The 26064-nt window shown below is 35.4% G+C and overlaps 3 protein-coding genes across 4 annotated transcripts; all 3 read right to left on the bottom strand.

The window, feature by feature from the left end:
• Positions 1 to 6895: 6895 nt before the first annotated feature.
• On the bottom strand, positions 6896 to 8086 carry LOC120008946 (ethylene-responsive transcription factor ERF109-like). The gene has a single exon (XM_038859346.1). The coding sequence runs from the start codon at positions 7985 to 7987 to the stop codon at positions 7271 to 7273; it is 717 nt and encodes a 238-aa protein (XP_038715274.1). The 5' UTR covers positions 7988 to 8086; the 3' UTR covers positions 6896 to 7270.
• A 3378-nt stretch (positions 8087 to 11464) lies between these two features.
• Positions 11465 to 19296, bottom strand: LOC120005779 (LAG1 longevity assurance homolog 2-like). Of its 2 annotated transcripts, none has more exons than XM_038855601.1 (6): positions 18916 to 19296; positions 16640 to 16845; positions 15535 to 15690; positions 14469 to 14654; positions 14193 to 14371; positions 11465 to 12077 (listed from the first exon to the last, which is right to left on the bottom strand). In XM_038855601.1, the coding sequence occupies exons 1-6, from the start codon at positions 19030 to 19032 to the stop codon at positions 12058 to 12060; spliced, it is 864 nt and encodes a 287-aa protein (XP_038711529.1). In that variant the 5' UTR covers positions 19033 to 19296; the 3' UTR covers positions 11465 to 12057. The 2 variants fall into 2 exon arrangements, with proteins under 2 accessions (XP_038711529.1, XP_038711535.1); XM_038855607.1 differs by having other exon boundaries at positions 18911 to 19048.
• A 926-nt stretch (positions 19297 to 20222) lies between these two features.
• On the bottom strand, positions 20223 to 23157 carry LOC120005772 (abscisic acid 8'-hydroxylase 4-like). Its single transcript, XM_038855589.1, has 9 exons — positions 22901 to 23157; positions 22480 to 22804; positions 22074 to 22223; positions 21719 to 21970; positions 21537 to 21626; positions 21359 to 21437; positions 21151 to 21257; positions 20707 to 20825; positions 20223 to 20608 (listed from the first exon to the last, which is right to left on the bottom strand). Exons 1-9 carry the CDS (start codon positions 23101 to 23103, stop codon positions 20485 to 20487), a joined length of 1449 nt encoding a protein of 482 aa, XP_038711517.1. The 5' UTR covers positions 23104 to 23157; the 3' UTR covers positions 20223 to 20484.
• Between the last annotated feature and the right edge of the window lie 2907 nt (positions 23158 to 26064).

Genomic DNA, 26064 nt, shown 5'->3' with positions numbered 1-26064 from the left:
AGGTCCCCCATCCCATTACTAAAAGATATGTCATTCAAACGTTTCAATTCAGTAATATGGAGCTAAAAAAATTTCCATTTTGAATTTTGATAACTCGGATAGATACTCACTTTCGGTGTGGAAAATAATTTTCCATGTCGAAATTATTCTTTTTTTTCCAAAAGAAAAGGTGAATAAATCACTGCCATACGCCTGTAGAGTGTTGTTATATGCATAGATTGCACATATAGATGTTCCAAATCAATTACTGTAAGTGCTTTTTTGTTCCAACATCAGAAACAAAAAAAAAAAAAAAAGAAGCTAGCAACACATAAATGTTGGTGCAAATTAGCAAGTATACGAAATTGCGCGAGTAATAAAGAGATAGTACAAAGATTTTGACAATTTAATTCAATATCAATCAAAGCTACAACTCTGCTAAAATGGAGAAGCGAATTGGTTTCGATTTGGTTTGTTCTAAACTAAAGCAAGTAATTAAAAGTGATTAACTAAAGCAATTGAAACAAGCACAACCCAAACACAAGTTTAGATCAAGTATGAAAAACATTAGGGTATTTAATTTCACATTTTCTTATCTAATTCAACTCCCTTGGTTCCTTAATCGCTTAATTACTACCTCTTAATTGACAATTAGTCTCCCTATCCTTTCCAATGCTCCATTTCTGGTTACACCGAAAGTGTCTCTATCTCAAACCCTTGTTATTCCTAACATTCGGGTTCAAGAGACAAAGACCCATTAAGATTTGTGGATTAACCGTCTAGCGATTGCATAGGTCATGCCCCTATATTCCTATGGTTCATGCAACCTATGATGTCTATGGTAAGAGGTAAATCCTATATATCTCTTTCTGGTCTCAATCAAGGCAACAAATCAATTAGATGATGGCCAAACACCCAAAAGCATTAAGCATAACCATAGACAATCAATAAGAGATAGAAATCAAGAAATAAGGAAACCAAGTTTATTGAATCATTAAAGTTCGATTACATTAAAACCCTAACAAGAGAATCTAGCCACTCATGGAGTCAAGATACATCATCAAGTAATGAAAATCAACCATAAAAGCAAGGATAAAAGAGGATAGAAGAAACCCCCTTGTGACCCCCTTTATTCTCCAAGCTCCAATGGTAGCCTCCAAGATAGAGAATGAATCTCAGCTCCAAGAACACCTCCAAAACCCTATTTTATGCCCTTTTATACTTCACAAACTCTTATGTCATTTCCCTAACAAGTTAGGGTCATTTTGGCTCGTAGACAAGTGAATTTGGAACTTTTTCGCGAAACTGCTCGTGTATGTGAATAGTAATCCGATCGATCGAAAAAGTCTCTGGAAGAAAATTACAACTTGATCAATTGTTTCCCAATTGATCGAAAATGGATCTCGATCGATCAAGAAAGTCTCTGAAAGGACAAATGTCCATTTTTGGATCCCTTCTTTCCGATTCGTGCCTTCATACCTGAAATGTGCAAATCTCGAATACTTAGACATTATCAATCCTCAATTTACTCAAAGAGGCAAGAAAACGCAAGTAAAAGAGTGCTCATTTTTATGTGTATAATGAGCACAACAATAAGCATTACATAGAAAATCAAATTGTCCAAAAGAGGTGCGTTGAGGCAACAACATATTGTCCAAAATAAAGCATAATACTAGCAAAGTACAATAACATTCATCCAAGCAATTTGGATGCATCAAAATAGAGGAAAATACTTCATATGCAACAAAACAAGGCAAGTTGCATTCAACATTCTAGTGTACCCAAAGCTAGATGTTGCTCCCTACATTGTTGAAATTGTGTTTGGCATCCTGATGGCACTAGATTTGGTCCTTCTACCAGGGGTTACACTTGTTCCAACTTTCACGTCTAATGGAATACCACTTCTAGCAACATATGGATGTGAGGTAGACGATGTAACTCCTCTGAGAGTGGCTCCTGATCCATAGAAAGCCACTCCATGCGGACCATTCCCACTTCAAAACTGTCTTCAATTACATTCCCACCACCCTTGAGGCATAGTGAGTCTTTTGATAGGCATCTTGCTTGCACCACCTCTACCTGCAACACTTGTCCCAACAAATCTTGTATCAGTAGCATAAACCCCTCTCCTAGCACCCCCTCTACCAACAATCCCTATCTTAGCAACACCTCTTTTAACCCGTGTCCTAGCACCATCTCTTCCAACAACCCCTCTCCCACCACCTGTTATTGAGGTTTCACCATGCTCATTAACAATATCACCAATATCGTTGGGTTGCTCCATTTACAAAATAGACAAATTAGATCGAAATTATGATAGTTTTATAGTTAATAATAAAACAACGAGTTTTGGATATTGGTGGATTCTTGCAACTTCTTTTATTGTGCCATTTTCCTCCACATTTGATTTGTTTGACCTTGAGATACCTTATTCTCAATCTACTACTGGTTTTAGGCTTATCATGTTATCTTATTCTCTTCTCCATTAGTAGGCTCCACATTGTGCTAGTATATTCGCAGGTAAGTTCTCTTATATAAGCTTCATGCACGAAATTTGTTGAATGCTTATGAAGCTAATCAATTGTAGTCACAACATGTGTGCAAGGTATCCTTGATAGGTCTCATACTCTACAAGTACATAAGGCTTCATCATACTGTTAGCTTCATACAATAACATGTTTTCGTTATCGGATTCATAAATCAATTTGAACTTTGTATCAACATCAACGTCCCCATAAGCACCCTCCCTAGTAACATCATTTCCTTCTCCCTCTCCATCATCAATGTCGCCAGTAGCACCCTCCATCTCCCCCATCACTATTGTCACATCCAGCACCCTACCAGCCATTAGCATCTTGCCTACAACACCATGTCCATCAATTTTTTCAACAACCTCTCCACTATTTTTTTCACCACTCTATCCACCATTTTGCTCCAAACTTCTCATGTATGAATACAAAACCTAATCATCAATACTCATTACACCACAATAACCATTATTGTGAACTGGTTTCTATAGTTTATACGTGTCCAAGTGAATGGTCTTCTTGGTGTAGGCTTCATTGTTTCTAGATTACTAAAAGTAAACAAGACTTCAAATATACGAACATCGTAAACCTTTAAGACAAAATACAAGGATAAGGCACTCAAGTACAATCAAACCTATATTAAAGAAGTGAAATTAAAAGGACCAACATGATAGGACAATGGAACAATATAGGAACCACAATAGAAAAAAATTAGGGTTTGACGAAGACATGTTAAAACAACTACAGTCATAAAGGACCGAAGAATTGAAACAATCACAAACATTAAATCAACGAATCGAAGATTTGAATTAATCATCAACAATAAATTAAAGAGAATCAAAATGAATAGAACTAAGATTTTTAAGTCATCTATAATGGACATTCAACAAAAGATTCGAAAAAATGAAACATTCACAAGCAAAAAATCAAACAATTGAAGAATCCAATAATCAAATAGAAATTGAATCAAATAAAAATGAAACAAACTTCGCAAAAAAACGAAACTTAACAAATTGGTCGCGAAGAGTCAACAATCACGATCGTGAAACTGATGAATAACGTGGGGTTTGTGAACTAGTGATGGATGAATCCAGTAGTTGGGTTAACGATCTAGGGTATGAGATGAGAACTAAAGTGATGGGGAAACATGAAAGAATTTGGTGTTTCAAAGAAATGAAAGGGATTTTTGGGGATACTTGGAACATGTATACACGTGAGTTATGCCATGTCGACACCGCTTGCCACTTCATCAATGCTGCTTGCCTCGTTGTCAAATTGGGATAGCTTCTTAACAGTCAATATGCCACATGAGTGACTGAAATTGAGAAAATATCTCTAAATTATCAAAATGAAATAATTTTTAACTTCAAGTTACTGAACTGGAAATTTTGAACATTTGATGATGAAAATGAAACCGGAAGCACTACACATCCATCAAATAAGCATCCATAAACTTATATAAACATGTGACATGCCTATGTGGCTTCTTTAATAAACTTTGTTTGTTTTTTTAATCTGTGTGACATGTCTATTTGGCTTGAAACCTAAATTATGTAAGTTTATTGATAAAAAAATTATGGACATATATCATTTTGGAAATGAAACATGATCTATCTTTTCTTTGATGACATGTTATATTAACCTTGATATATTTTAACTAAAATTTTTCGTGCCTCATTTAAAGAACTTGGGTATGCAACTATGCTTATGCTTTGACCTTTGTCCATCCAGAGATATATTGATTAATGGGGTAATACAATTTTTGGCCACCGAAATATGTGTCAAATTCCAACTCAGTAACCCAATTTGCAAACATTTCAACTTAGACATCCAAAAATTAAAATTGTTTCAATCTAGTCACACGGTCACATTTTCAAATTTTTGATCAATCAAATTGATGATGTGACATTAACAAATCAAACAATTATTTTTATGTTACATGACAATGACGTGGAATTTTATAAAAAAAAATTAAATATACTTAAAGAATCATCTTTTTGAAAGAAAGTTAAACATAAATTCCTAATCCCTTCTTCCCCACCTCTCTTCTCCTCTCCACCTCCGCCTCCGTCTGTAACCCCTCTCCCAATCTCAGGGTGGAGTACTAAAGAAGCCTTTAGTGGATTGCTGCCACAAGATCAATGGGCCATTCGCCCATTTGTGTTGCTTACCATACTTCATGCTTAACTTAGTGGTGGAACACTCGGAGATGGTTTCCTCCGTTCGCGATTACAGTTGGAAATATGGGGGTTTTCTCTCGCCAAGATATACAAACCATATCCGCATCTCCCGATGAAATCCCTCACCAGGTACCCCAAAAATTTCTGTTGTGAGGCTGCTTGCGACGAAAGCGGGTGATTCAATTGTGTTTTTGAGAGTTGAAAATGGTGATCTTTGTGTTGGAATTAGAAGGGCTAAAAGGGATATTGGCGGGTTCGTTTGGGTGGAAGAGGAACTCTGTTGTATTGACAACAACCCTTTAGCTGTCTGTTTGACAGGGCGGCTCCGCATTACCAAATAGGTCAAAAAGGGCCAACGGATCCGCTGGCCGGAAAGAAGCAGAGCTTCTTTCACAGCCGAAGTTGCCTCCTTATTTTTTTTTTCATTTTTTTATGTGGGACCCACGGTGATCATTGTGTTTTTGATTTTTTACATAAATTAATGTGGGTCCCATAACTTTAATAATATATATATTTAATAAGTTATTTAGTTTTATAAATATTTTGCCAATAAATTTAATATTTATAATTAATATTATAAAAATTAATATAATATTTATAAAATAAGGAAAATACACATTAATAAGCTTCATATAAAAATTATTATTTTATTTATTTGACTAATTAAAATTTTCAGTTTTGATATAAAAAAATTCTAATATACTTAAATTAATTTTAATAATAAATTATATTTATTAAATTAACTTTAATAACAACATGAAAAAAATGATTAAAAATTTATTATTAAATTCAAGATAATACTTTTAGTCAACAGTTTTTCCGCTAGCGTCAGCTTTTAATTCATCAAACACCTCACAGCATATTTCGCAGCTTCAAGCTTAGCTTTTTTTCTACAGCATTTCTGTTGGCATTGAAAATCAAACTTTCCCCTCTACTAAACGGATCCCTAGGTTTTTATTCTTTTGGTGGGCGGCGGTACAAGGAAGATTTAGGGTTTGGATTTGGATTTCTTAGGTTTTGTTTTTTTTTTGGGTTTATTTTTATATGTTTTTTAAAATATAAAAATATATCCAAATCACCACTTGTCAGGCTACATCTCTTAAAAAAATAAATATATTAATTTCAATGCACATCAGTTGCCCCAACAGTAAGAGATTTACCCATATGACTAGACTGAAACAATTTTAATTTTTGGATATTTACATTGAAACGTTTGCAAATTCAGTGATTGAGTTGGAATTTCTCACAAATTTTAGTGACTAAAAATTGCATTACCCCATTGACTAATTGATATATTTTTCAGAACATTGCACATCCATAAAATAAATATCCATAAATTTACATAAACATGTGGCATGCCTACAACCCTGTTACTCATCCCAGCAACTGAGATTCCAATTGCTGGGACAAATAGCTTTTTTGGACATGTCTATGTGACTTCTTTAATAAAGTTTTTTTTTTGTGTAATCTATGTGGCATGTTTATTTGGTTTGCTACCTAGATTATGTAAGTTTATGAATGAAAAAATTATGGACATATAATCTTTTGGTATATTTTTTAGGTTGCCGTATTTGGTGGGCCATGAGCTAATTCCTAATTATTAGCAATGACTATTTGATTGACAAAGCAAAGTACACACACTTGGTTAACTATGATTTCCAGTGGCGTACCCGAGTTTACAGGGGTCCCGGGAGAACTCTAGAAAAGGGTCCCTTGTTTTCTTTTTTATTTATTTTAAAATCAAAAAATATTCTTTTATTGGTTTTTTAGTTGAAATATGTGGAAAATTGTTAGTTTTTAATTATTTTTTATGTTTAGATTAATATAAAATCAATATTTTTTCAAAAATTTGGGGTCCTAGGAATTTAGAGGCCCGGGGGACTGCCCATGTCGCCCCACCCCATAGCCGCCACTGATGATTTCCTTCCTTCTCTCTAAATATTAAAGGCAAACAAACAAATCATAACGTAATAACTGTAGTTGTCATTGGAGATGCGCACTCCAGATATCACGTGATCAACACCTTATTATACCAATATTCAAGTTGCACTAATTAATTATTCTTCAACAGCCTGATCACGTGTTAACCGAGTAAATTAAGCACCCAATAAGCTATCCCAAAACCAAAAGGGGGACCCCACCCAGCACTCCTTTTAAAACACACAAAACACGCTCCATCCACACCTCACCAGATGATTATAATATATATGCGCACATGTTAAATATGATTCAACAAACTAATCACGCACATGCTGTTTTATAGCACAACTTGACTTCAGGCTATTTTGAATGGGTCAAACACGGTCCTACAGAAATTGATGGGAAGGGCCCCACTGAGTTCTTTTTTTTGTCCATTAGTGGGTCCCATGCTTTCCCCGTACTTTCTTGGCAACCCAAAAACAGAGTCCTGCGTACAAATCCAACAACGGTGACAGAGACACGGAGAAGAGATTAAGAGAAGCTGCTACTGCTGCTGCTATTGCTTTTGATGTCACAATTTACATATATCTTGTGTAATTGAGAAATGCAGAGTTGCACAAACAACTTGAAATTTTTTAAAAATTTGATGAATTTTATACAAATTCATTGACTGTAGTAATCAGCAACTGTAGTGGCAGAATCTGATGAGTCTCCACCAAAATCCATCATTGTCATCCACTCTTGAATTTCATCTTCTCCAATTTTCTCCCAGAATTCCATTTCTGGTCCAATATCTCCATTTGTGGCATTTTCTTCTACTCTCTGTTGTTGACTCTGTTCCACGCTATCAGGGAATGGAAAATTGAGCTTAGCTCTTGGGCCTCGGAATTCAATGGCGGCTCTATCGTAAGCCCGAGCCGCCTCCTCCGCAGTATTGAATGTCCCGAGCCACACCCGCTGGGCCTTTCTTGGGTCCCTTATTTCTGCCGCCCATTTCCCCCACGGCCTCTGCCTTACTCCTCTGTAGTTCTTCTTCACACGTTTTCGCGAACTCGATTTCTTGTTTTCTTCCTTATTTGGCGCGAAAAAGTTGCAGCCCAGGCAGCCGTCGATTCTACATACTTGACACGTGTCGAGAGCAGAGGGGGGAAGTACCGGCCCTGTATTTGCTTTGGTCGTGGGGTATTGTAACTGGGATTGAGGAAAGAAACCGGAATTGAGGGAGCCGTTGGAGTTGGCGCCGGAGATTACGTTAGTGAGAGTTGCGACCATGACGGCGAGCTCTTGCTCGTTAGTGAGACGCGGAAGTTTTGTTGACTGGTGGCTGGCCGGAGAAGAAGGGCCGGTGAGTTTGGGTCGCTTATTACTTGACTTCTGCATGCTGCTTAATTTCGAGGTTTGATGTTCGTCAGAGTGAACTGGGAGAGCGAGAGACGAGTTTCGAATATATATACGGTTTGAATGGCTGACGTGGCGGGCCAGCCGTTACGCCATTCACACACGTAGTTTGAATAAAAAATGTTGGCACGTGAGGTATTCTGGAAATTTATTATATTATGCGGACAGGGTGATGACATGGCGTATATATATGCACATCAGAATTAAACACACGCGGCTAGTGCAGTGGTGGGACCCTTGTTTGATAACTACTACGTAGCTCTAGCATTAAATGAGAGAGTGGACTCCACTCTGCCCTTTCGATCGGATTCAGGGCCAAGAAAGAACTTTCGCAGAAAATTTTAATTTTATGACAAATAAGATTTCATAACGGTGCTTAAGAAAATGGAAATATTAATGATTGTCTTAGAGCATCTACAGTGGTGTTGATAATATCCAGTACCTCAAAAATTTTCTCTCTTCTCCTCTCTTTTATGTGACACAATTTAATTGGGTGAATGAGTCCCACAATAAATATTATTCATCAACACTCCATATATTTAAACACTCTATACTCATTGTCTCTCTATTCCTTTTCATCACAACTCTCTTCTTTTTCATCATCTCTTTCTTCACTATTAATCAACTATATATATACTCCAACTCTCAAGTATCATTTTTCTACAAAGATGTAGGGATTTGTTAACATATATAGATGATTTCAGTTCCTAATCATCAACAACTCGTTTTTCTGGATGATAACATCTCCTAATAACTCCGTAGTTAAGCATGCTTTGCTAGAGCACTATTAGGATGTGTGACCTTCTAGGAATGCAAAACCTTACGGGCCCAATATATCCACTAGAACTGGACTATCCAAAGCAGATAATATTGTTGATGTGTATAGGATTGGAAATTCTAATATATTTATTCTTTCTAAGGACAAGCTCACTCATTTACAATCACTTAAGTCTTTTCATATGCTTAAGTGACTTGGGTCAAGGCTCAGTTGCTAGGCCCATGAGGAACAAACCCGTGAGAGTAATTTGATGTATCCACGGGAATCAAAACGCCAAAGCGGATAATATAGTTGACATGCATGGGGTGTAGACTTGAGTCAAGGCTTAATTGCTGGGCCCATGAGGGTAGTTCGATATATTTACGGGAATCAGAATCTCAAAACGGACAATATAATTGAGATATAGGGTGTGAATTTCTGATATAAGAAAATTATAATTTCTGATAGATAAAAAATGTTGCTGTCGGATAAGGTTTTAATGTTTCAGTTGGTCGGAGGGACTTTTGAAAGAGTCCAATTGACTGTAAGGAAGAATACAGCTAGCTTCCTACGTCACTGAATTCATGTGCTATGTCATGGACTTGAAAGTGGGTTACATCGATACGGCAGGAAGAAAAGGGCCAAGAAACAAAGGCCCCCACCAAGAATGGGTTTGAATAGTAGATGCATCATGCATGATAAGACTAAAATGGACGGTGGAGCTAGAATGGGCTTAACGGTGATGAGTCTAAGGTGGGCAAATCCGGCCCAATAGAGGAGCAAACCATAATACCAATGGTTATAATAAAACAAAACAAAAGTGGGGACCGTAAATTTTCTATGGGACCCATCACATCTATGGTTGAAAAGTAGGTTCACAAAGTTGGTTCACATAGAAGAATTATTCTATATATATATATGAGATATTCTTAAATGTGGACGTCGCAACTTAATAACTTATGCACTTCACTTTTTAAAGTGTTTTTAAAAGTGAAATGATAAGTGAGACACATTGCTTTGGTCCCATATATTTCAAATCAATGATAGGATTAAGTTGCTTAATTTAATATAACTTGAGGGTATCCGCATATGAGAATTTTGGATTTCGAGGGCTTAAAGTTAGTGTGCATGTGAGAATTTTTATATAAATATGTATGAGTTGATCATGTTTTGTGTATGCACAGGGACGGAACCAGGAAATGACATTGGAGTGGGCTGTTGCATTTTGATACGTCGAAAAATTTTGGTGGGGGTTCGAAGGTAGCGCCCCTGAAATTTTTTTTAAGACTAGACAACTTGTTTAAATGATATTATATTTATCAACATAAACAAATTTAAAAATACATATTATACACATGTATATATATACTGCAAGGCCATAGAGATAAAGTGTGAGTTACGAAAAATTTTTGGATAATAATAAATGGACAAAGAAAAGGTGAAAAGTCGAGAGGATAAGAAAACCAAAAAAAAAAAAAAAAACAAAAGAAAAGAAAAGCAAAATTATGATATGTCACCAATCACTACTTTTATTTTCACTGGGACGCGTGGCAATATTAAATGTCATCAACACCTCTGCTTGACTGCTTGAATTGTAATGGAGTTTTTTAATGTTAAACTGGATTTAGTTTCTTAATGTCTGCAATGAATTTGGTTTATTGTTTATGTGAATTGCTGTTTTTATGAATTGAATTGCAAAGGTAACGTGTTTATTTCATATAATTTCAGGGATTAAAAAGTATCAAACTTAAAAATTTTAGGGATATATTGTTCAAATTATAGATAATTTATCACGTTTGTAAACTTCGACATGTCACATAGGTGTCACATTACACATCAGATTTTTCCGACCTCAATCTCACTTGAAAAACAAAAAGGGTACATTCCAATAGTTGAGACACGAAAATGGAAAGAAAAGAAAAGAAGAATAGGGACGAAAATGAAACCACGCGTCCATAATTGAGGGATGAAAAATACATTTTTGTCATTTTTAAAATAAATTTAGGGAAAATACTAAGTATATATGTATTTTTTAAAAAAAGTTAGTGTAGCTCGCCCCCCTTGGGTACGCCCGTGTAGGCACAAGCTGCCTGTGACAAAAACATTGTTCTTCCACGCGATTGTTGTGCGATACTTACATGAGTAACTTGATTCAAGGTCATGTCATCAAGTCACTTGAATGAAACGTCGGAATTTGACAAACTAATGGCTTCAATAATGATTTTGGCATTACAAGCTAATGCCTGATTCTGCTACCCTACTCTTCCTCATGAGTACGAGCCATCATATTCAATCTATAACACTCGATACCCGACTCGAATAGAAGAGACCATGAGCCTCTACAGTGTCAAACTTTGTGGTGCTGGGTGAGTTACTGAGTGATGATGAAATTAGTCTCTTGTCCCTCATTGCTCAGGGAAAGATGCGAAGTACAAAATATAATAGATTAAATTTCCAAACTAATAACAAACACATTTTCTAGACTCAAATTAGTATGGACAAGTGCTAAACCTAAGAAAATGTTGTACGAGCCAGTATGAATGGACCAAAAAACGAACAAAGTGTTAGTAATATAGATGGATAGGTTGTTACACAATCACTATTGTGGGTAGCAATGGACTGAACTTGCTCAAAACCTACTCATTTTTTCTTTTCTATAGGAATCGTGGTGGGTCGTGGGTCCAAAAGTGGGAAATATATAGTTCAAAATATTTTCAAGTCATTTTGTGACAAATCAATGAAATGACAGGAAGATGGATGTAAAAATATTACAAATAAAACATAAAACTAAAGTGGGGTTTTCTAGTGCTTTTCGACCAATAAAACAACAGAGGTGACCGAATTGAGACGTGATTGCTTCCCCTCTCTCCATCTTTTCTCAAAACATTTGCTCTTAAACAATGAAATCAAGCCCCCTTCCTCTCAAAGTAGGAAAGAATATACCTAGCGCCACCACATAAGTGAAGCTATACTTTCCCTTCTTGGTTTCCTCACATAAAAATTATTATCCAATTGAGGGTACACCCAATGGGAAAATATATACAGGAATTGTGTACTATTTATACATGATTCGTTTTGTCAACAGCAAAAAAAAATTATGCTTAGAGGTTGTACCTCTGCATATCTGGCTCTCTGCTCCCATGAAATACTGATCAAAATTGAATTGGAAGAATAAATTAGCAGCACAGGCAGTAACCAAATTAACTGCAGCAACAAATCTTCAAAGAAAGCCAAGCTGGCCATCCAGGGCTAAAATGCCTGTGGGAGAACAAACAAGTCGAACAAAATTATCTGCCTAGTCATCATCCTCTGAATCTGCAATCCAACAAAATGGTTAATTATCTCTCTTTTGATCTATAAGATACTAAGAAAGAAGCACAATGATCGGAGAAAAGAAGAACTACAAATAGCGACTGTATACTGCTAAGTATGCCATTTTCCTTAACTGTAACATTCACTCCAAAAAAAGACACTAGCTAACAAAACTCGCCTAATTCATAAAATGTCAAATAAGTTTATCAAAATGGAAAATAACCAATGCTACATGCTGAACACAAATGAGCCAGGAGATTCAACTTCTCCCCATAATCTAAGGTTGAGTTTGGCATTGTTTTCCTTAACCTACTTCTACTTATTTTCCTTAGACAAATATGCAGCAATGAAGAAAAAATAACCTGAACTAGAAGCAAACCAACATAATGCCAAACTCAACCAAAATCTCTGCTCTTTGCGCGGAAAACCACCACATGAGCAGCAAGTATTGCACAACTAGGAGCATGGATTGTACCTAAGGAAGCTACTCATAGTGATGATCCTGATGGACTCATAATTCAGTCCCTCACAACTCATAGTATTTATGATTTATGATGATTGCATAACACGACGAGGGCAGAAAAACTGGAAGCAATTTTCACTATCAGCTTTATATTGCTGAATTTATCTGCGAAAATTGTGGAACGGATGTTCAAGTCTTAAGAAATTTCAATAAATCCGACAGCCTTAATGAATGAAATTTACAAAACATATGCTTTTTAACTGACGAATAAACACTCTGTGATTTAGAATCAATTCCACATAAACTCACAAATACACCAGTGATGAAGTGCGGTAGTATTTTGGGTGTTTCATGTCTTGTAATTTTTCACTTTATTGCACTAAATACTGCAATGAGTACATTGCAGCATAACTCTTACATTATCATTCGTGCTACTGTAGCAGTGAACATTAAGTGACATTTTCTTTGTCTTTTGTTTTCTTGAATCCTTAGTCCTTACAAGTTTTCATTGAAACACATTTTCTAGCGTTTCTCTAGTTTCTCTTCATTTCCTTGTTTATTTTATACCTACTTTTCTCACTAGTGCATTCTTTTATTTGTAAGTAAGTTCAATTTTGTGCAACTTGAATAAAACATGAAATCCTCATAACAGAAAAGAATCCTTACCCTATTTCTATTTTCTTCACGGGTAATCCTCCTTAAGTTAACCTAATTCCTTCTACACCAAAGCCCACGCATAGAGCCAGATATGCAGCGGAAATCAAGGCTTTTAGGGGATGATCGGCATCAGTTTCGCACATAATTCAACCGACCCAATGGTCCCAACCAAAATCCTTAATTTGTCGAAACTTCTATTAACGTCCATATCCTAAAAGCTTAATGGTCTTGCACAGGACCAAAACAAATTGAACCCAGCTTTGAATGAAAGGAGATTACAAAGATCTACATTGAGGATCTTCTTACTAAGAAATTCACTCAATCCATATCAGTCCTACTTTTTTATAACAGTGGCTTTATGATATATTTAGATAGGTCTTCAACCTTTAACATACAAAAGTGGCTTTATGATATCTTACACCTCGGTTGTCTACAATCACTAACTGCATTTCAAAGTCAAAATCTTCACACAGAACCAGCTTGTAACTTGAAAAAGTTTTGAAAGATGAAAATTGAAAGGGCACAAGTATTTGTTTCACTCAAGTCGGATGCAAAGAGAAATTATACCAAAGAGATCATCGATTCTAGAAATTGTATCACCACCATGTGAATACTGAGAAGAAGCTTGCTTTCAAGGTGAAATCTCATCCGCATAAGGAAGTAACTTGGTTGAACAGCAGCAGTCTCAAAATTCAGGATGGAACCCCATTCTTTAATCCCAGCGTATTTTAACCTTTCTTTGCAAGAAATAACAATTTCCAAAGATGCAATCGGCACTATTATTGATTAAGCGACCCCCCCCCCTCCCAACCAACTTTTATCACAATTTCCCCTTCAAGTAATCCCTCTGTATCAAACCTAAACCTCATTTCAAAAATCTAGAACTCAGGTTTTCTGAGGAATGTCCAGTAGAGAGTGTTTTTCAAATGTTGCATAAATAATTGACGATAGTAAATGAATTCACTGCATTGAAAAACAAGTCTAAAGTAAAGGCATACCAGATCTTATGTCTTCACCCACTTTTCCTCTATTCTTTAGCTGCCTCATTATCATTGAACATATAAGAACCCACCAATACATGTGGAACACAAGCAACATCAGCAGCATTGTATTAAAGACATAATACAATGACATGCCATACACTTGTGATATATCCACATACTCATGAAGATTGCAACTGAGGAATGCCAAGTTGCCAACCATAAGAACAGGTTAGAAAAGAGCAGTAGGCAGCTAGCCAAAAAAAAATCAATTAATCTACCATGAAGACAAACCTCGTAGTTTTGATGACCCAGAGGGGGAAGCATATAAGCCTTAGTATGAGCCATGAAAGAGCAAAGAACCCAAAGCACAAGCTTGCTCCGAGCTCCTTCTCCGAGTATTTAAAAACTTTAGCAGCTTCAAGAAAGACATCACTTGAATCATGCAAAGCAAGGATAATTGAGCCAACGCAAAAGAACCTGTGTATGGACAGTAAAGATCCTCTGATCAATGTGCCAGTAAAAAATCAACAAAAGTTATCGTCAAGAGAATAAAACTGTTAAGAATCCCATTCTTTCCATGTACGGCTTCTCTTACACTTTGCACTTGCTAATTGTAAGTATCTAAAATGACCACAACCACAGAGTTTTCTGGATGATACAGTTATCTAATTGCAGGAAATTACAAAATTAGGATGCATAGTTTAGCTGAGATAATATATCTTGCCATGATGCACTAAAATTTTGGTTGGGTCATTTCATTATCGGTGGCCTGATCATGTTGTCTACTGAAAAAAGTTTCTGAAATCTCCTTGCATGAAAAGAGCAACCAACCCAACTCAAAGGACTGGTAGGCTTATACATAACCCAAGGAGAGGGTAACAAAATTGGTTTTTATTAGTCTAGTCCAAACCTTACAAAAGTAAATAGTAATATGATCGCAAAACATGAATCAAGAAGATAGTTTTGATGATGAACAATATCGAATCCAGAGTGAAACTCTGATAATTTCATAAAACATCGATGATGTCTGCTTAGGGATGATATCACATAACAGGAGAAATATATATTGATTCAATGTCTGCTTAGCACCACCATGATGCTCTTACAATAAAATCTAAATTTTCCAGTTAAAAAAGTTGCAGTCAACATAGCTAACATTCAGAGCCACAACAAGACTTTTATCATATTGAAGAGATGAATTCAGTTGCATACCAGTAAATGACGACATTCCGAAAAGACTACCAAATTTAATTTGAAATAAGTATCAATGATGAAAACAATAATGTTTGATTCTACAGTATGTACAAGTTGTACCGGGTCACAGTTCACTGTACTTGCACAAAAACTGATGTATTACCTTGATATATATGAGTATCCAATTAGGATAACGGTAATTATATGATGAGACATCATCACAGCAAAGTCTTTTCTTCTAGTCTCCCATAAAAGGAGGGCAGCAATGCTGTAGGTATAAAATCCACATTGACACATGTAGAAAAGCTTGAGGGGTAGCCTGCAATGAAAGGATGAAATAAGGCATTGCAGAAGTCATCAAAAAGGTTTTGAGTACAAAAGATAACCTCAGGAACCACCAACAAGAGAATTTCCATCGATTCACGTCACTAGATGCATATGTGTTATTGTGTTGTCTACCTCTAGCCTACTCCTTAGGACTTAAACCAGGGCAAGGTATGAGTCATATCTCACACTAATAATAATATTAAGCATGACTTATCCAAAAAAAAAAAAAAAAAAAAAACCAATACAAGGAAGATAAGATTCCCAAAAGAATACTACACAATTGTCTTTTTTCTTCTTCTTTTTATGGAAACAGCTTAACATAGTATTTCCACACATATCCAACATTATATCATCAAGACGATAAAAAAAAAGGGAGTTAGTTTTGAAATAAATGACCTTTTAAGAGAAATAGAGCGTATAAGCATATGTTAAGTATGAAAAGTGATATGCAGACATACATCTATAAGAGCTAGCATATAAATGCATATATACCAATTTCAGAAACAAGAATTTAAATTCCTTAAACCTTCCAACACATACAAAAAATATGCAAGGAAAATGCAAAAAGGGAATTACTATAGCCAATATTCCTCAGCATCTATGATTTAAAAAAAATATATTAAACAAATAACTATTCTCATCCACTTAAGAAAAGTTAGTTTTGTCAAACTTCTTCCCCATCTAAAAAGCTGTAACCATGTCATTACATACTATTTATCAGAAAGTACTATTTCAATGATGTCGCCACTCCTGTCAGACTAACAAATTTGACAGACAGAAGCTGCTAATGCAAGATTCAAATAGAGAATAGCAAAACTGCATTTATTGTAGGTCACCATGCACAACTATATAAGCAACTACATAAATTAAATGCAGATTTGCCACACATCGGAAGTAAATTTCCAGCAGTTCGTTAAGAAGTGCAAACATATATTACTCACTTCAACTCTTGATTTGGCCAGCCCTTGAAGTACTCCTTTGTGTCTCTAAACCATGGTTCATGGTAGGCAATTTTGAGAATGCATGCTTCAACACTGGCATAATAAGTGAGCTTCCACATCGACTCAGAGCGTTTTGCAATTTTTGCATACATACTCTCGTTAATCTTCATCAGAGCAGCTCCATTAGTCAGCCGCAAGGCCAGCCTCTGAGAAATGTGAAGAATTCATCAGAAGTATACTACAAATGAGATGTTTACGTATCTTCTCTATGTATAAGAAGAAACAAACATGAGGAATTGGTAGATCAGTGTTCTGCTTTATAGTATAAAGATAAACAACACACATGTACAAGGCTCCCGAAGTGGGCGTGGTCGGTGATAAGCAAGTGTTCTGCTTTATGAAACATCAAAAATAAATAACCAGAAGCTAAATGCAGCATTTTCATCAGTTCAACTGAGATCCAAATGTCACACAACATTCTGGGCAGAATTACTGAAAAACCTTTTTTTAGTTAAAGACAAGTATCGACATCGTCAAAATTAGGGATACTGCTAAACCTCACGTCCAATTTCCCAAAAAAGTTTCGCTCTAGATGCGTCTCCACTGGCTCCATTACAGTGGAACACCTCAAGAAAAGATGATGCATACATGATCCATTTGAAATTACCCAAGGGACAAAAGGTTCACTGATCTAGCTGAAGAAGTAATCAAAATAATGACAAAAAGAAATATAAAGAAAGGAAAAATATGTAATACAATACTGGAGGGAGGTCAAAACGGATAACAGTCCATTAAAAGTCCTCTGAGAAGTCAGATTCAGTCCCTATCTAAAGGCATTTAAATAAATCCTTCTGCACAGGAAACTATATCTCTGGATGCCCTTTCAACATCACCTCCTAGAAAATATATCCATCCATGCTATTAAAAGCTCCATGGATCCTTCCAACATAGAATCAAGGTTTTTGATGTTTGAAAAGAAATGGAGAACTCAATAAACAGTCTTTCAGCCCATGCTAAAAGGCTAGTTGCATTGTTTGCAGTATTTAATCTAGAGTTTCAGCTACTGCCAGTTGGTCCATGTCAACGTCAAAGAGTTTCTTATTAGTTTGCAATCTTGATTTAGGAGCTAGAATTCACGTGATAATTTAACAGTTGATATTTTTTCTTCATGTTTGATTATAATTTTTAATTAATGTAGCATATTGACACCCTTTTTTTATGAACAAAACTTCAACACTTACTCCCATATGCATGTGTGTATTCTTTTCTTAGATAGTTATTAATTTGTTTCAGGCGTAAAAGATTGAATATTCTCCACAGGAGCTTCTCATTTGCCTATGAAATTCAATAGAATTTTCTTTTGTGCCCGACCACGGTATAAATTCTCTATAAGGTCAACTACAAAACTTATGTCACCATTTACTTTTCTCTGAATACAAAGTCAGCGTGTTATGACTCTAAGCCTCACTCCTTGCATTAGATGATTAGATGTTACTATTACGACCTTACTCCTTGCATTAGATGGTGAATTGGTATATAAATATTCATGAACGTCAGGTTCTTCCATTTTCCCATTGTTTCTTTTCTTCATGAACGTCTGGTTCTTCCATTTTCCCTTTGTTTCTTTTCTTCATGAACATCTGGTTCTTCCATTTTCCCTTTGTTTCTTTTCTCTGTGTAACTCAATACAGAACTTTCATTCAAATCACTCAGTATATGACTTACAACACCAATGAACAAGCTGGCTCACTACTGCTAACAAAAAAGGTTCTGTCGTGCCAAAAAAAATCACTGATAATTGAATCCTTAAGGCTAAGCCATTTAACATGCAGCTATATCATCATGTTCTGAAAATTCAGCCACAAATTACCCAAAACACTCTTATTAGAATTTGAATTAAGCAGATAAACAAGAATCATTGAACCAGGCAGCTCAACTTGATATAACTTTAAATCTATTATACTTCCCAAACCGATATTCAAATTTTTTGAGGTCATATGCCTAGCAAGATGCCACTAAAATGACAAGCTACTCTTGGAAAAAGTACTAATTCTGGCATTTAACTAAGCATAAGAACATTATATGAATATTCAGCATCTCACACGAACGTCGTGAATCAATTTGAAGTTTACTTTCCATTGATTTTCCAGTGAAAAGGAAAACTTCAATTCGATGTAGGTGTTCCATCTACACACAAATTCATAACGAAGATTCAATGGAAAACACGAATATACGCGAGAATGCCTCGAGTATTAAAAAACAGCAATAAACCTTACGCGAAAGACGAATCTGTCGAGGAAGAACCTGACAACCACGAAGCCAACTGCGAAAAACAACGCAAGGACAAAATGCCAGGCGTCTGGTTCGCCATTGCTACTCCAGACAGAGTCCATAAATGAGATTTCGGACCTCGATTCCACAAAGCAGCATCAATCAACAAAAGATCGTCGAGTATTCAGCATTCGAATTCTCGGAATCGATGTCAACCATGATAAACCGAAATACAAAACACGCAATGCGCTTCCATGGAAAGATACAAGGCACATAGAGATCTGGCGTGTGCCCTACTTCCTGGTGAGGAAAACTGAAAAAAAAAAAAATGCGTCTGACGCTGAAATTTGGAGACACAGAAGCCCTCGCAAATGGTCCAGACTCCAGAGCTTTATTTAGCACAAACTTTAAGGAAGTGCTGTCGTTGTCGAGTACAGCAACAGCTGTAATACCATCTTTGGGTGACAAATTTTTTTTAAAATTTTAATTATTAATCCTAACAAACCCAAAGATCTATTTTTGACCATGAAAACATTAAATATTATCCTATAATTGTCATTGTCTTTTTTTTTATATTGAATAAGATTTTTGTTTCGAATAAAAAATAATCGTGGAATAAGATCACAACAGGCAGGCATTCGTCGTTGGTTGTTGTCCAAGTGTAGTGTAGTGGTTTGGTTTTCCATTTAAGGATTGGTGAAGGAGCAATCCACTTTTTCCAACCAATACACCAAAAAATTTACAAAATCTTTGAAAAAAATAATATGTAGTATTTTATATAACAAATTTAATTATATTTTTTGTTTGTAATAAAAAATTAAATTTAACACAAAAGGCATGACAATTATAGTCCGATAAACTCAAACATTACATGTTTCAATTGTGAGTAATTTAATTTTTGTTTTGAACAAAATTCAAGGGATCGAGAGAGTGGCAGTGCATTATGCAAACTAGACATGTCATATAGAAATACGTGAAAACTCTATCTATTAGCTCTTTAAGAATTAAACTCATAACCTTCATTGAGCAATGCTATTTTCTAACCAAAAAGTTGATTCTGTATTTAATACGGTTTGTTAATTGGAGATATGTGATATATACATGAATCATGCAAAGATTTATTGGATCAATTTCACAATAACTATTATAAATTAGAAAAATAAATAAGCTTATAGAAAAGTATTAGAAAGTCGTCATGATCGTGGGCGTGGGCTTGAATTTGGTTGTGCGCGAGTTTATCTTTAATCTAGTCAAAGTAAAGCCCAAACTAAACCAGTCACTCTGGCTCGGTAAATCAAACCCATTCTAGAGATCAAGCCCGGCCCATACATGTAGAGCCCAAAAAAGAAGTCACATGTATATATAAATATATACCTAATAGTTACAATTATAGGCCTCCAACTAAGGAATAACAAAGAGGGGGGGGGGGATTGTAGATACATCAATGGTGGAATGAATCAACACACCCCATGAACAAAAACAGCAGGGTACGTGTTCTTGACTTCTTGGGTTAGAGGGAGTAGTAGTTGGGTATTTTATAATACTAACAACCACTACAATGGTGACATGACATATTAATAAATCTTATTTGTGACTTCTTGTAGTGTTAATTCTTTCCAAAATCTGGCTGGAAGTCCTTGCTGGGGTACTGGAAATGGGGCATATTGAATCCCATCTTTTGATCCCACCACTTCCCACCTAAAGGAAAAAACAAAAAAAAACCCCACTGTATTAGAAAAAGAAAAATTAATATATATATATATATATATATATATATAGATATGTATATAGGGTACCTGAATTTGGTGACTAAATGGTGGATGAAGATGAGGATCTCAAGCTTGGCAAGTTCATTACCAGGACACGCATGCACACCATTGCCAAAAGGCATGAAAGTATTGGGTTTTGGGCTGACCTGCCCATTACAATCAGAGCACAATCTCAATAAAGTGTGTAATGAAATGCTTATTCTCTTTTTCTTATAGACACACACGTGTCTCTAGGAATTAAAAAAGTGGTGTAAGCAACAAAATGTTGTATGTACTATATGATTGCGCTTCACAACATCATAGCGTTTTTTTGTTCTAGTCATCTCAAATGTTAAGATGGATGCACATGATTTCATATAGATTATGTGGAGTTCATGATTTGACGTAAATCATGTGTGTCCATCTCGATATTTAGAATAGTTGAGTAAAAGAAAAATACTGAGACTCTTAATATTTTTCGTCTTAACATACCTCAAATCTAGATGGATCAAAAGTTTGGGGATCAGTGAAGAATTCTGGATTGTGGTGAATATTTCTAAACAATGGCATCACCTTCCACCCTTTTGGAATAAGGTACCCTGTAAAGATATGAAGAATGTTCCAAATACTCATTTAGAAAATTAAAACAATAATAATAACCTCTTAAAATTATATATATACTAGTCATATTATTTTATACCCTTGTACTCTATATCAGTCACTGCTTCTCTGAATGTGAAAGAAATTACGCTTGCCATTCTCAAGCTCTCTAGTATAACCTGAAGATTTAATTACATCAACCATAATATTAATGATCCTAATTATTTATTATTAAGAGCATGAGAAATTCAAATAATTAATGTCATTATTTTGCCTACCCTATTGGTAAGTGTCATCTTCCTTGTCTGTGCCCATGTCAAGCACTTCTTTCCTCCATCATTTGATTCATAAATTGCCATTTGTTCCTCCTACAACAACAACAATATATATCATTGTAAAAAATAAAAAATAAAAAAAGAAGTGGGTTATTTTCATAATTAATTTAATTAATTATTATTACCTTAACAGCTTCAAAGAGCTTCTGTTCATCATGGAGATACTTGAGAATCCATGTTAGAACACTAGCTGTAGTGTCCTGTGCCGCGAAAAGGACTCCTATAATGTTATCAACAATTTGATCTTCACTGAAAGTTTCTCCCTTTCCACCATTAGAGTTCAAGAAATGACTCAATAGATCCTTCCCTAGTAGTAGTTTCTTCTCTTTCTTCTCACTAATTATCTCACTCAACATTTCTCCAAGCCTTCTCCTTGCCTTATTCCACACAATTCAATCAAAACAAAAAATCATTTAAGCAAAAAAAAAAAAGTACTTTTTTTTTTGTCAATTGACAAGATGGGATTGTGATAGACTTTACCAAGAGTGCTTTGTGATATGCAGTTCCAGGAATACTTGAAGGGAAAGAATTGTAACCCTTATCAACTATTTGGTATTTCTCCTTCAACTTCCCTCTGTAATTTCTGTCCAACTGACCAAATATTGCAAGAACTCCCACATCAAAAGCAAACTGTGGGTATATATGGTCAAGAAAATACACAAATGTATTACAAAAATGTAGATGAACCATTAAAAAAGAGAATTTTCCAAATCCTACCCAAAAAAGCCCCCCTTTTCTCAATGATATGTGTTAAAATCAACGATTGTGAAGGAGGTGGGACGGGATTGGGGTGGGACTTGGAATGGTCCCAATAAACAAGGACCATAAACCCATAATTAGAAAGAACAAAAATAAGGCTAACATTCAATCAAAATAAGTTAATGACCTTCTTCATCTCATCAAAGGTGTTGACAACTTGTCCACAACAAGCCCAAGACTCCAAGGCAGAAATGGCTTCAGCCTCAATATTGGGAATAAGTGTACGGAAGGAATCAAGTGACAAAGAAGTTTGAACCAACTTTCTTAAGTGGGTGTGGTATTGTCCTTGGTGAAAGAACAAAGCAAAAGGCCCAATTAACTTCTCTTTGCTTTTAGGGTATGTGGGCTTGAACAAGTGTGAATGAGTCACAAGCACAAACTTTGCATCTTCAGGACAAGCCAGCATCACACAAGGATGGCCTAGTATGTGTGTCTTGAATATGTCCCCATACCTAAAACAAACAAAAGAAGTAAAATTAGCTATAAATATACATTAACATGCTAATTAAGGAAGTGATTAGCTAGGGATATTTCATTAAAGAATGAACCTTTTTTGCTTGGAAGAAAAGAAGAGATTTGGGTCTTGAGAGTAGAGTTGGAGGGTTTCACCAATATAAGGCCAACCCATTGAACCAGGAGGAAGGTTAGGTCTTTGTTTTGGTTCTTTTTTTGGCTTATTTTTTGTAAAAGGGTATGAGAGAAGACTAGAGAGGAAGAGGAGTATGTGTTTTAAAAGAGAGAAAATATCCATGCAAATGTACTATTATTGTTGGTGTGTGGATGGTGTGGTAGGAAGTGAAGAAGATCAAAATTAATGAGATTGGTGAGGTGGGGTGGGGTGGGGGGTTTATATAGAGAAATGAGAAGTGGATAAAGACAAGTCTTATTATTGTGACATGGGGTTTTGAAAAAAAAATGTATAAAAGTAAGGATTGTGGACTATGAGAGATTCAAATATATCCTATGTTACAACCTCACAAATGATGACTATTGCACTTTAACATCATCTGGGATACGTGGAACCGACAAATTCACTTGAATTATGTGTGTTCAACTCATCCGTTGAGATAACTGGGATACCAAACTGTAGGAATCTTTGTCATTTTTGAAAAAAATAACCCACCGATTTACTATAGTAAATCAAGCATTCAAGATACTTTTTAATATCAATTAGAGTCACAAATATAACCATGTGTTTAAGTCGTCTAACTAGAGATACCAAATTGGATTTTTCGAAGCTAACACCCGATTTTGGTAGGAACAAATGAGTGTTTTACTCATGTTTTAAGTAGATTGGACGCTCTACAATTTCTCAATAATTCTGGAGTTTAAAATTTTACATCTAATCAAATTAAATGCCACATCACTTATCTTTAATTTATATCAAAATAATGTTACGTCTTGCTCTCTCGTCATATATGTTTATGCCTTTATTAAAAAAAGTGAGATGATTTAGGATCATATCTATGACTATGAACAATCAAATGAGAATTACATATTATAATATTCAAGGGGAATAGTAGAGCCTCCAATTTTTTTTTAAGCCAAAAAGTCTTCCCAAGGAATATTATTTTTTATGCACACGTTGTATCTTAGAGTGTGTTTGGATTGAGGGATTTGGGGGAAGGGAAGGGAAGAGAAGAGAAAGGAAAGGGAATGAAGAGAAGGGAAGAGATAATATATTTCCCTCTCTCATGTTTGGATAGATAAAAAAACAAAAAATAAAAGTGGTTTAATTTATTAATTTATCCTTATTTTTTTTGTTCAAATATTATGAACAAATGTAAAAATAAGTTTTTAACTTATAAATAACTTAATTAGTTATCTCTTCCCTCCAAATGACTCCATTTTGAGAGGAAGAATTTTGACAAAATTTTTTAATGAAATCTTCCTCCCAAATCCACTCAAATTTCTCCCCTTAATTTTTTTATGAACTATCCAAACAAGATAATTGGAAGGAAAGTCCCTTTCCATTCTCTTCTCTTCCCCCCAAATCTTTCAATCCAAACATATTAAGGGCTTGGTTGGATTGATATCTTGGAGAGTTAAGTGACGAGGGTTAAGGAGGGAGGGATAACTTCACCTTACTTGGATTGTAGGAGGGAGTGTTAAGTGGGGTGGGTGAAGGAGACGAGAAGTTCCCCATCACTTAACTCTCCAACTCAACATTTTGTTACCCCTCAATTTGGGGGTTTGTGAGGCTAGAGAAAAATTTGTTTAGTATTTCCTAAATCATTCCATGAACTCACATCTCTTACCTCTCATTAACTCTATCCTCTATCCAAGTAAGGGTGAGTAAAAGTAGTCCCCCTCCCACAACTCCCCCTCACATAATTCTCACTCCATTAACTCTACTTTACCCTTTATTTTTTAATCGAAACAAGCCCTTAGTGTTTAGGAGGAGGGAAAGAAATTACTTGAATTTTTTGGTGATAAGATTAACATATTCAAATTTGTAACGACAAACAATATGATAAATTAACTTGCCTAGGTCAAATAGCTTTTGTTACATTTTTTGAAATTATTTGTTAATCAAAATAATTAGGTGTTTTTCGTTTTGTTTAACCCTTTGGATATCATATTAGAGTTTTCAGTTCAATACACATCAACAATATTGTCCACTTTGGGTTGTCCAGTTTCCGTGGATACATCAGTCCCGTACGGCTTTGCCTTCCCACGAGGTCACCCATCCCAATAGTGCTCTTGCAGAAGCACGCTTAATTGCGGAGTTACTAACGAAATGTTTTTCTCCAGGAAAATGTGTTGTAGATGGTTAAAACTGAAATTATCTGTTGTCTATATATGTTAACAAACATCTTAATAACTCGTAGATAATTAATGCATAGAGTCAAGTTTGAGTAGCCAAAATGAAATGACTCATTTCCAATCAATTCATCCACTCTGGATGGTGTACGTACCAAGATTTCAACGGGGAAAAATTTGTAGGAATTTATTTAACTTTAGTTTTGGAAGGATTGAATTCTATTTGTTTACCATCGAATGAAGGTGCTTTATTTTTCCTATATGCTTACTTTTGCCAGAATAAGAACAATTTTTTTACAATTGGGGACGATATTGTACAAATTTTATCCTTTGAACATTTTATATGAGCTTAAACTCAGACTATCAGCCTAATGTGCACATAAGTTTCTTAGCTGATGATAATATAATTTAGACCAAAATCCAACGGATGCTCACGAGGATATTTCTCCCAGTGTGAACCTAACTCATCACCGTCCGACTATCCTTAGAAAGTTTCAACAACTAGATTATCACTTGAGTGGTTTCCAACCAAAGTTTTGAACAAAATACAAAAAAAGAGCATTTTATAAGGAATTATACAACAAAATATTTATTTAAAAACACAATATTATTTAAAACCAGTAAAAGAAGAAATTAAAGAATGTACACTATATTAAGCTTAGAAGTGGAAGCCAAGAGAAATCATGGGAGTTGGATTCTCTCATTTCGCTATCTTTAAACCATTTAAAGGAGAATCTGATTGGTGCTCTTCATGTGCCGGAGTGGGACCTTCTGGATTCACTGCTGTGGCGGTGCATTACGGCTCACACATTCAAGCCGTTCTCATCCTATGTTACCTGCGAGATCGGACGGTCTACAGAGCCAAGTCCCATCAGATGTGGGACAGCGTCGGTGGAACATTAGAGAGTGCGGGGACCCAACAAAGGGAAAAATGAAAAATCTGAAACAT

This window comes from Tripterygium wilfordii, chromosome 2 (genome assembly GCF_013401445.1).
Source record: "Tripterygium wilfordii isolate XIE 37 chromosome 2, ASM1340144v1, whole genome shotgun sequence".
Taxonomy (NCBI): Eukaryota; Viridiplantae; Streptophyta; class Magnoliopsida; order Celastrales; family Celastraceae; genus Tripterygium; species Tripterygium wilfordii.
This window is presented reverse-complemented; position numbering and strand designations above follow the sequence as displayed.

Excerpts from the sequence above, each read along its gene's own strand:
- LOC120008946 (XM_038859346.1), bottom strand. The coding sequence starts at position 7,987 with ATGCAGAAGTCAAGTAATAAGCGACCCAAACTCACCGGCCCTTCTTCT.
- LOC120005779 (XM_038855601.1), bottom strand. The coding sequence starts at position 19,032 with ATGGACTCTGTCTGGAGTAGCAATGGCGAACCAGACGCCTGGCATTTT. Across the intron at positions 14,655-15,534 it reads GGATACTCATATATATCAAG|GTTCTTTTGCGTTGGCTCAA; the intron begins GTAATACATCAG and ends GTCCATACACAG. Across the intron at positions 12,078-14,192 it reads GGGTGAAGACATAAGATCTG|ATTCAGAGGATGATGACTAG; the intron begins GTATGCCTTTAC and ends GTTGGATTGCAG.
- LOC120005772 (XM_038855589.1), bottom strand. The coding sequence starts at position 23,103 with ATGGATATTTTCTCTCTTTTAAAACACATACTCCTCTTCCTCTCTAGT. Across the intron at positions 21,971-22,073 it reads CATATCACAAAGCACTCTTG|GCAAGGAGAAGGCTTGGAGA; the intron begins GTAAAGTCTATC and ends GTGTGGAATAAG. Across the intron at positions 21,627-21,718 it reads AGCTCTTTGAAGCTGTTAAG|GAGGAACAAATGGCAATTTA; the intron begins GTAATAATAATT and ends TTGTTGTTGTAG.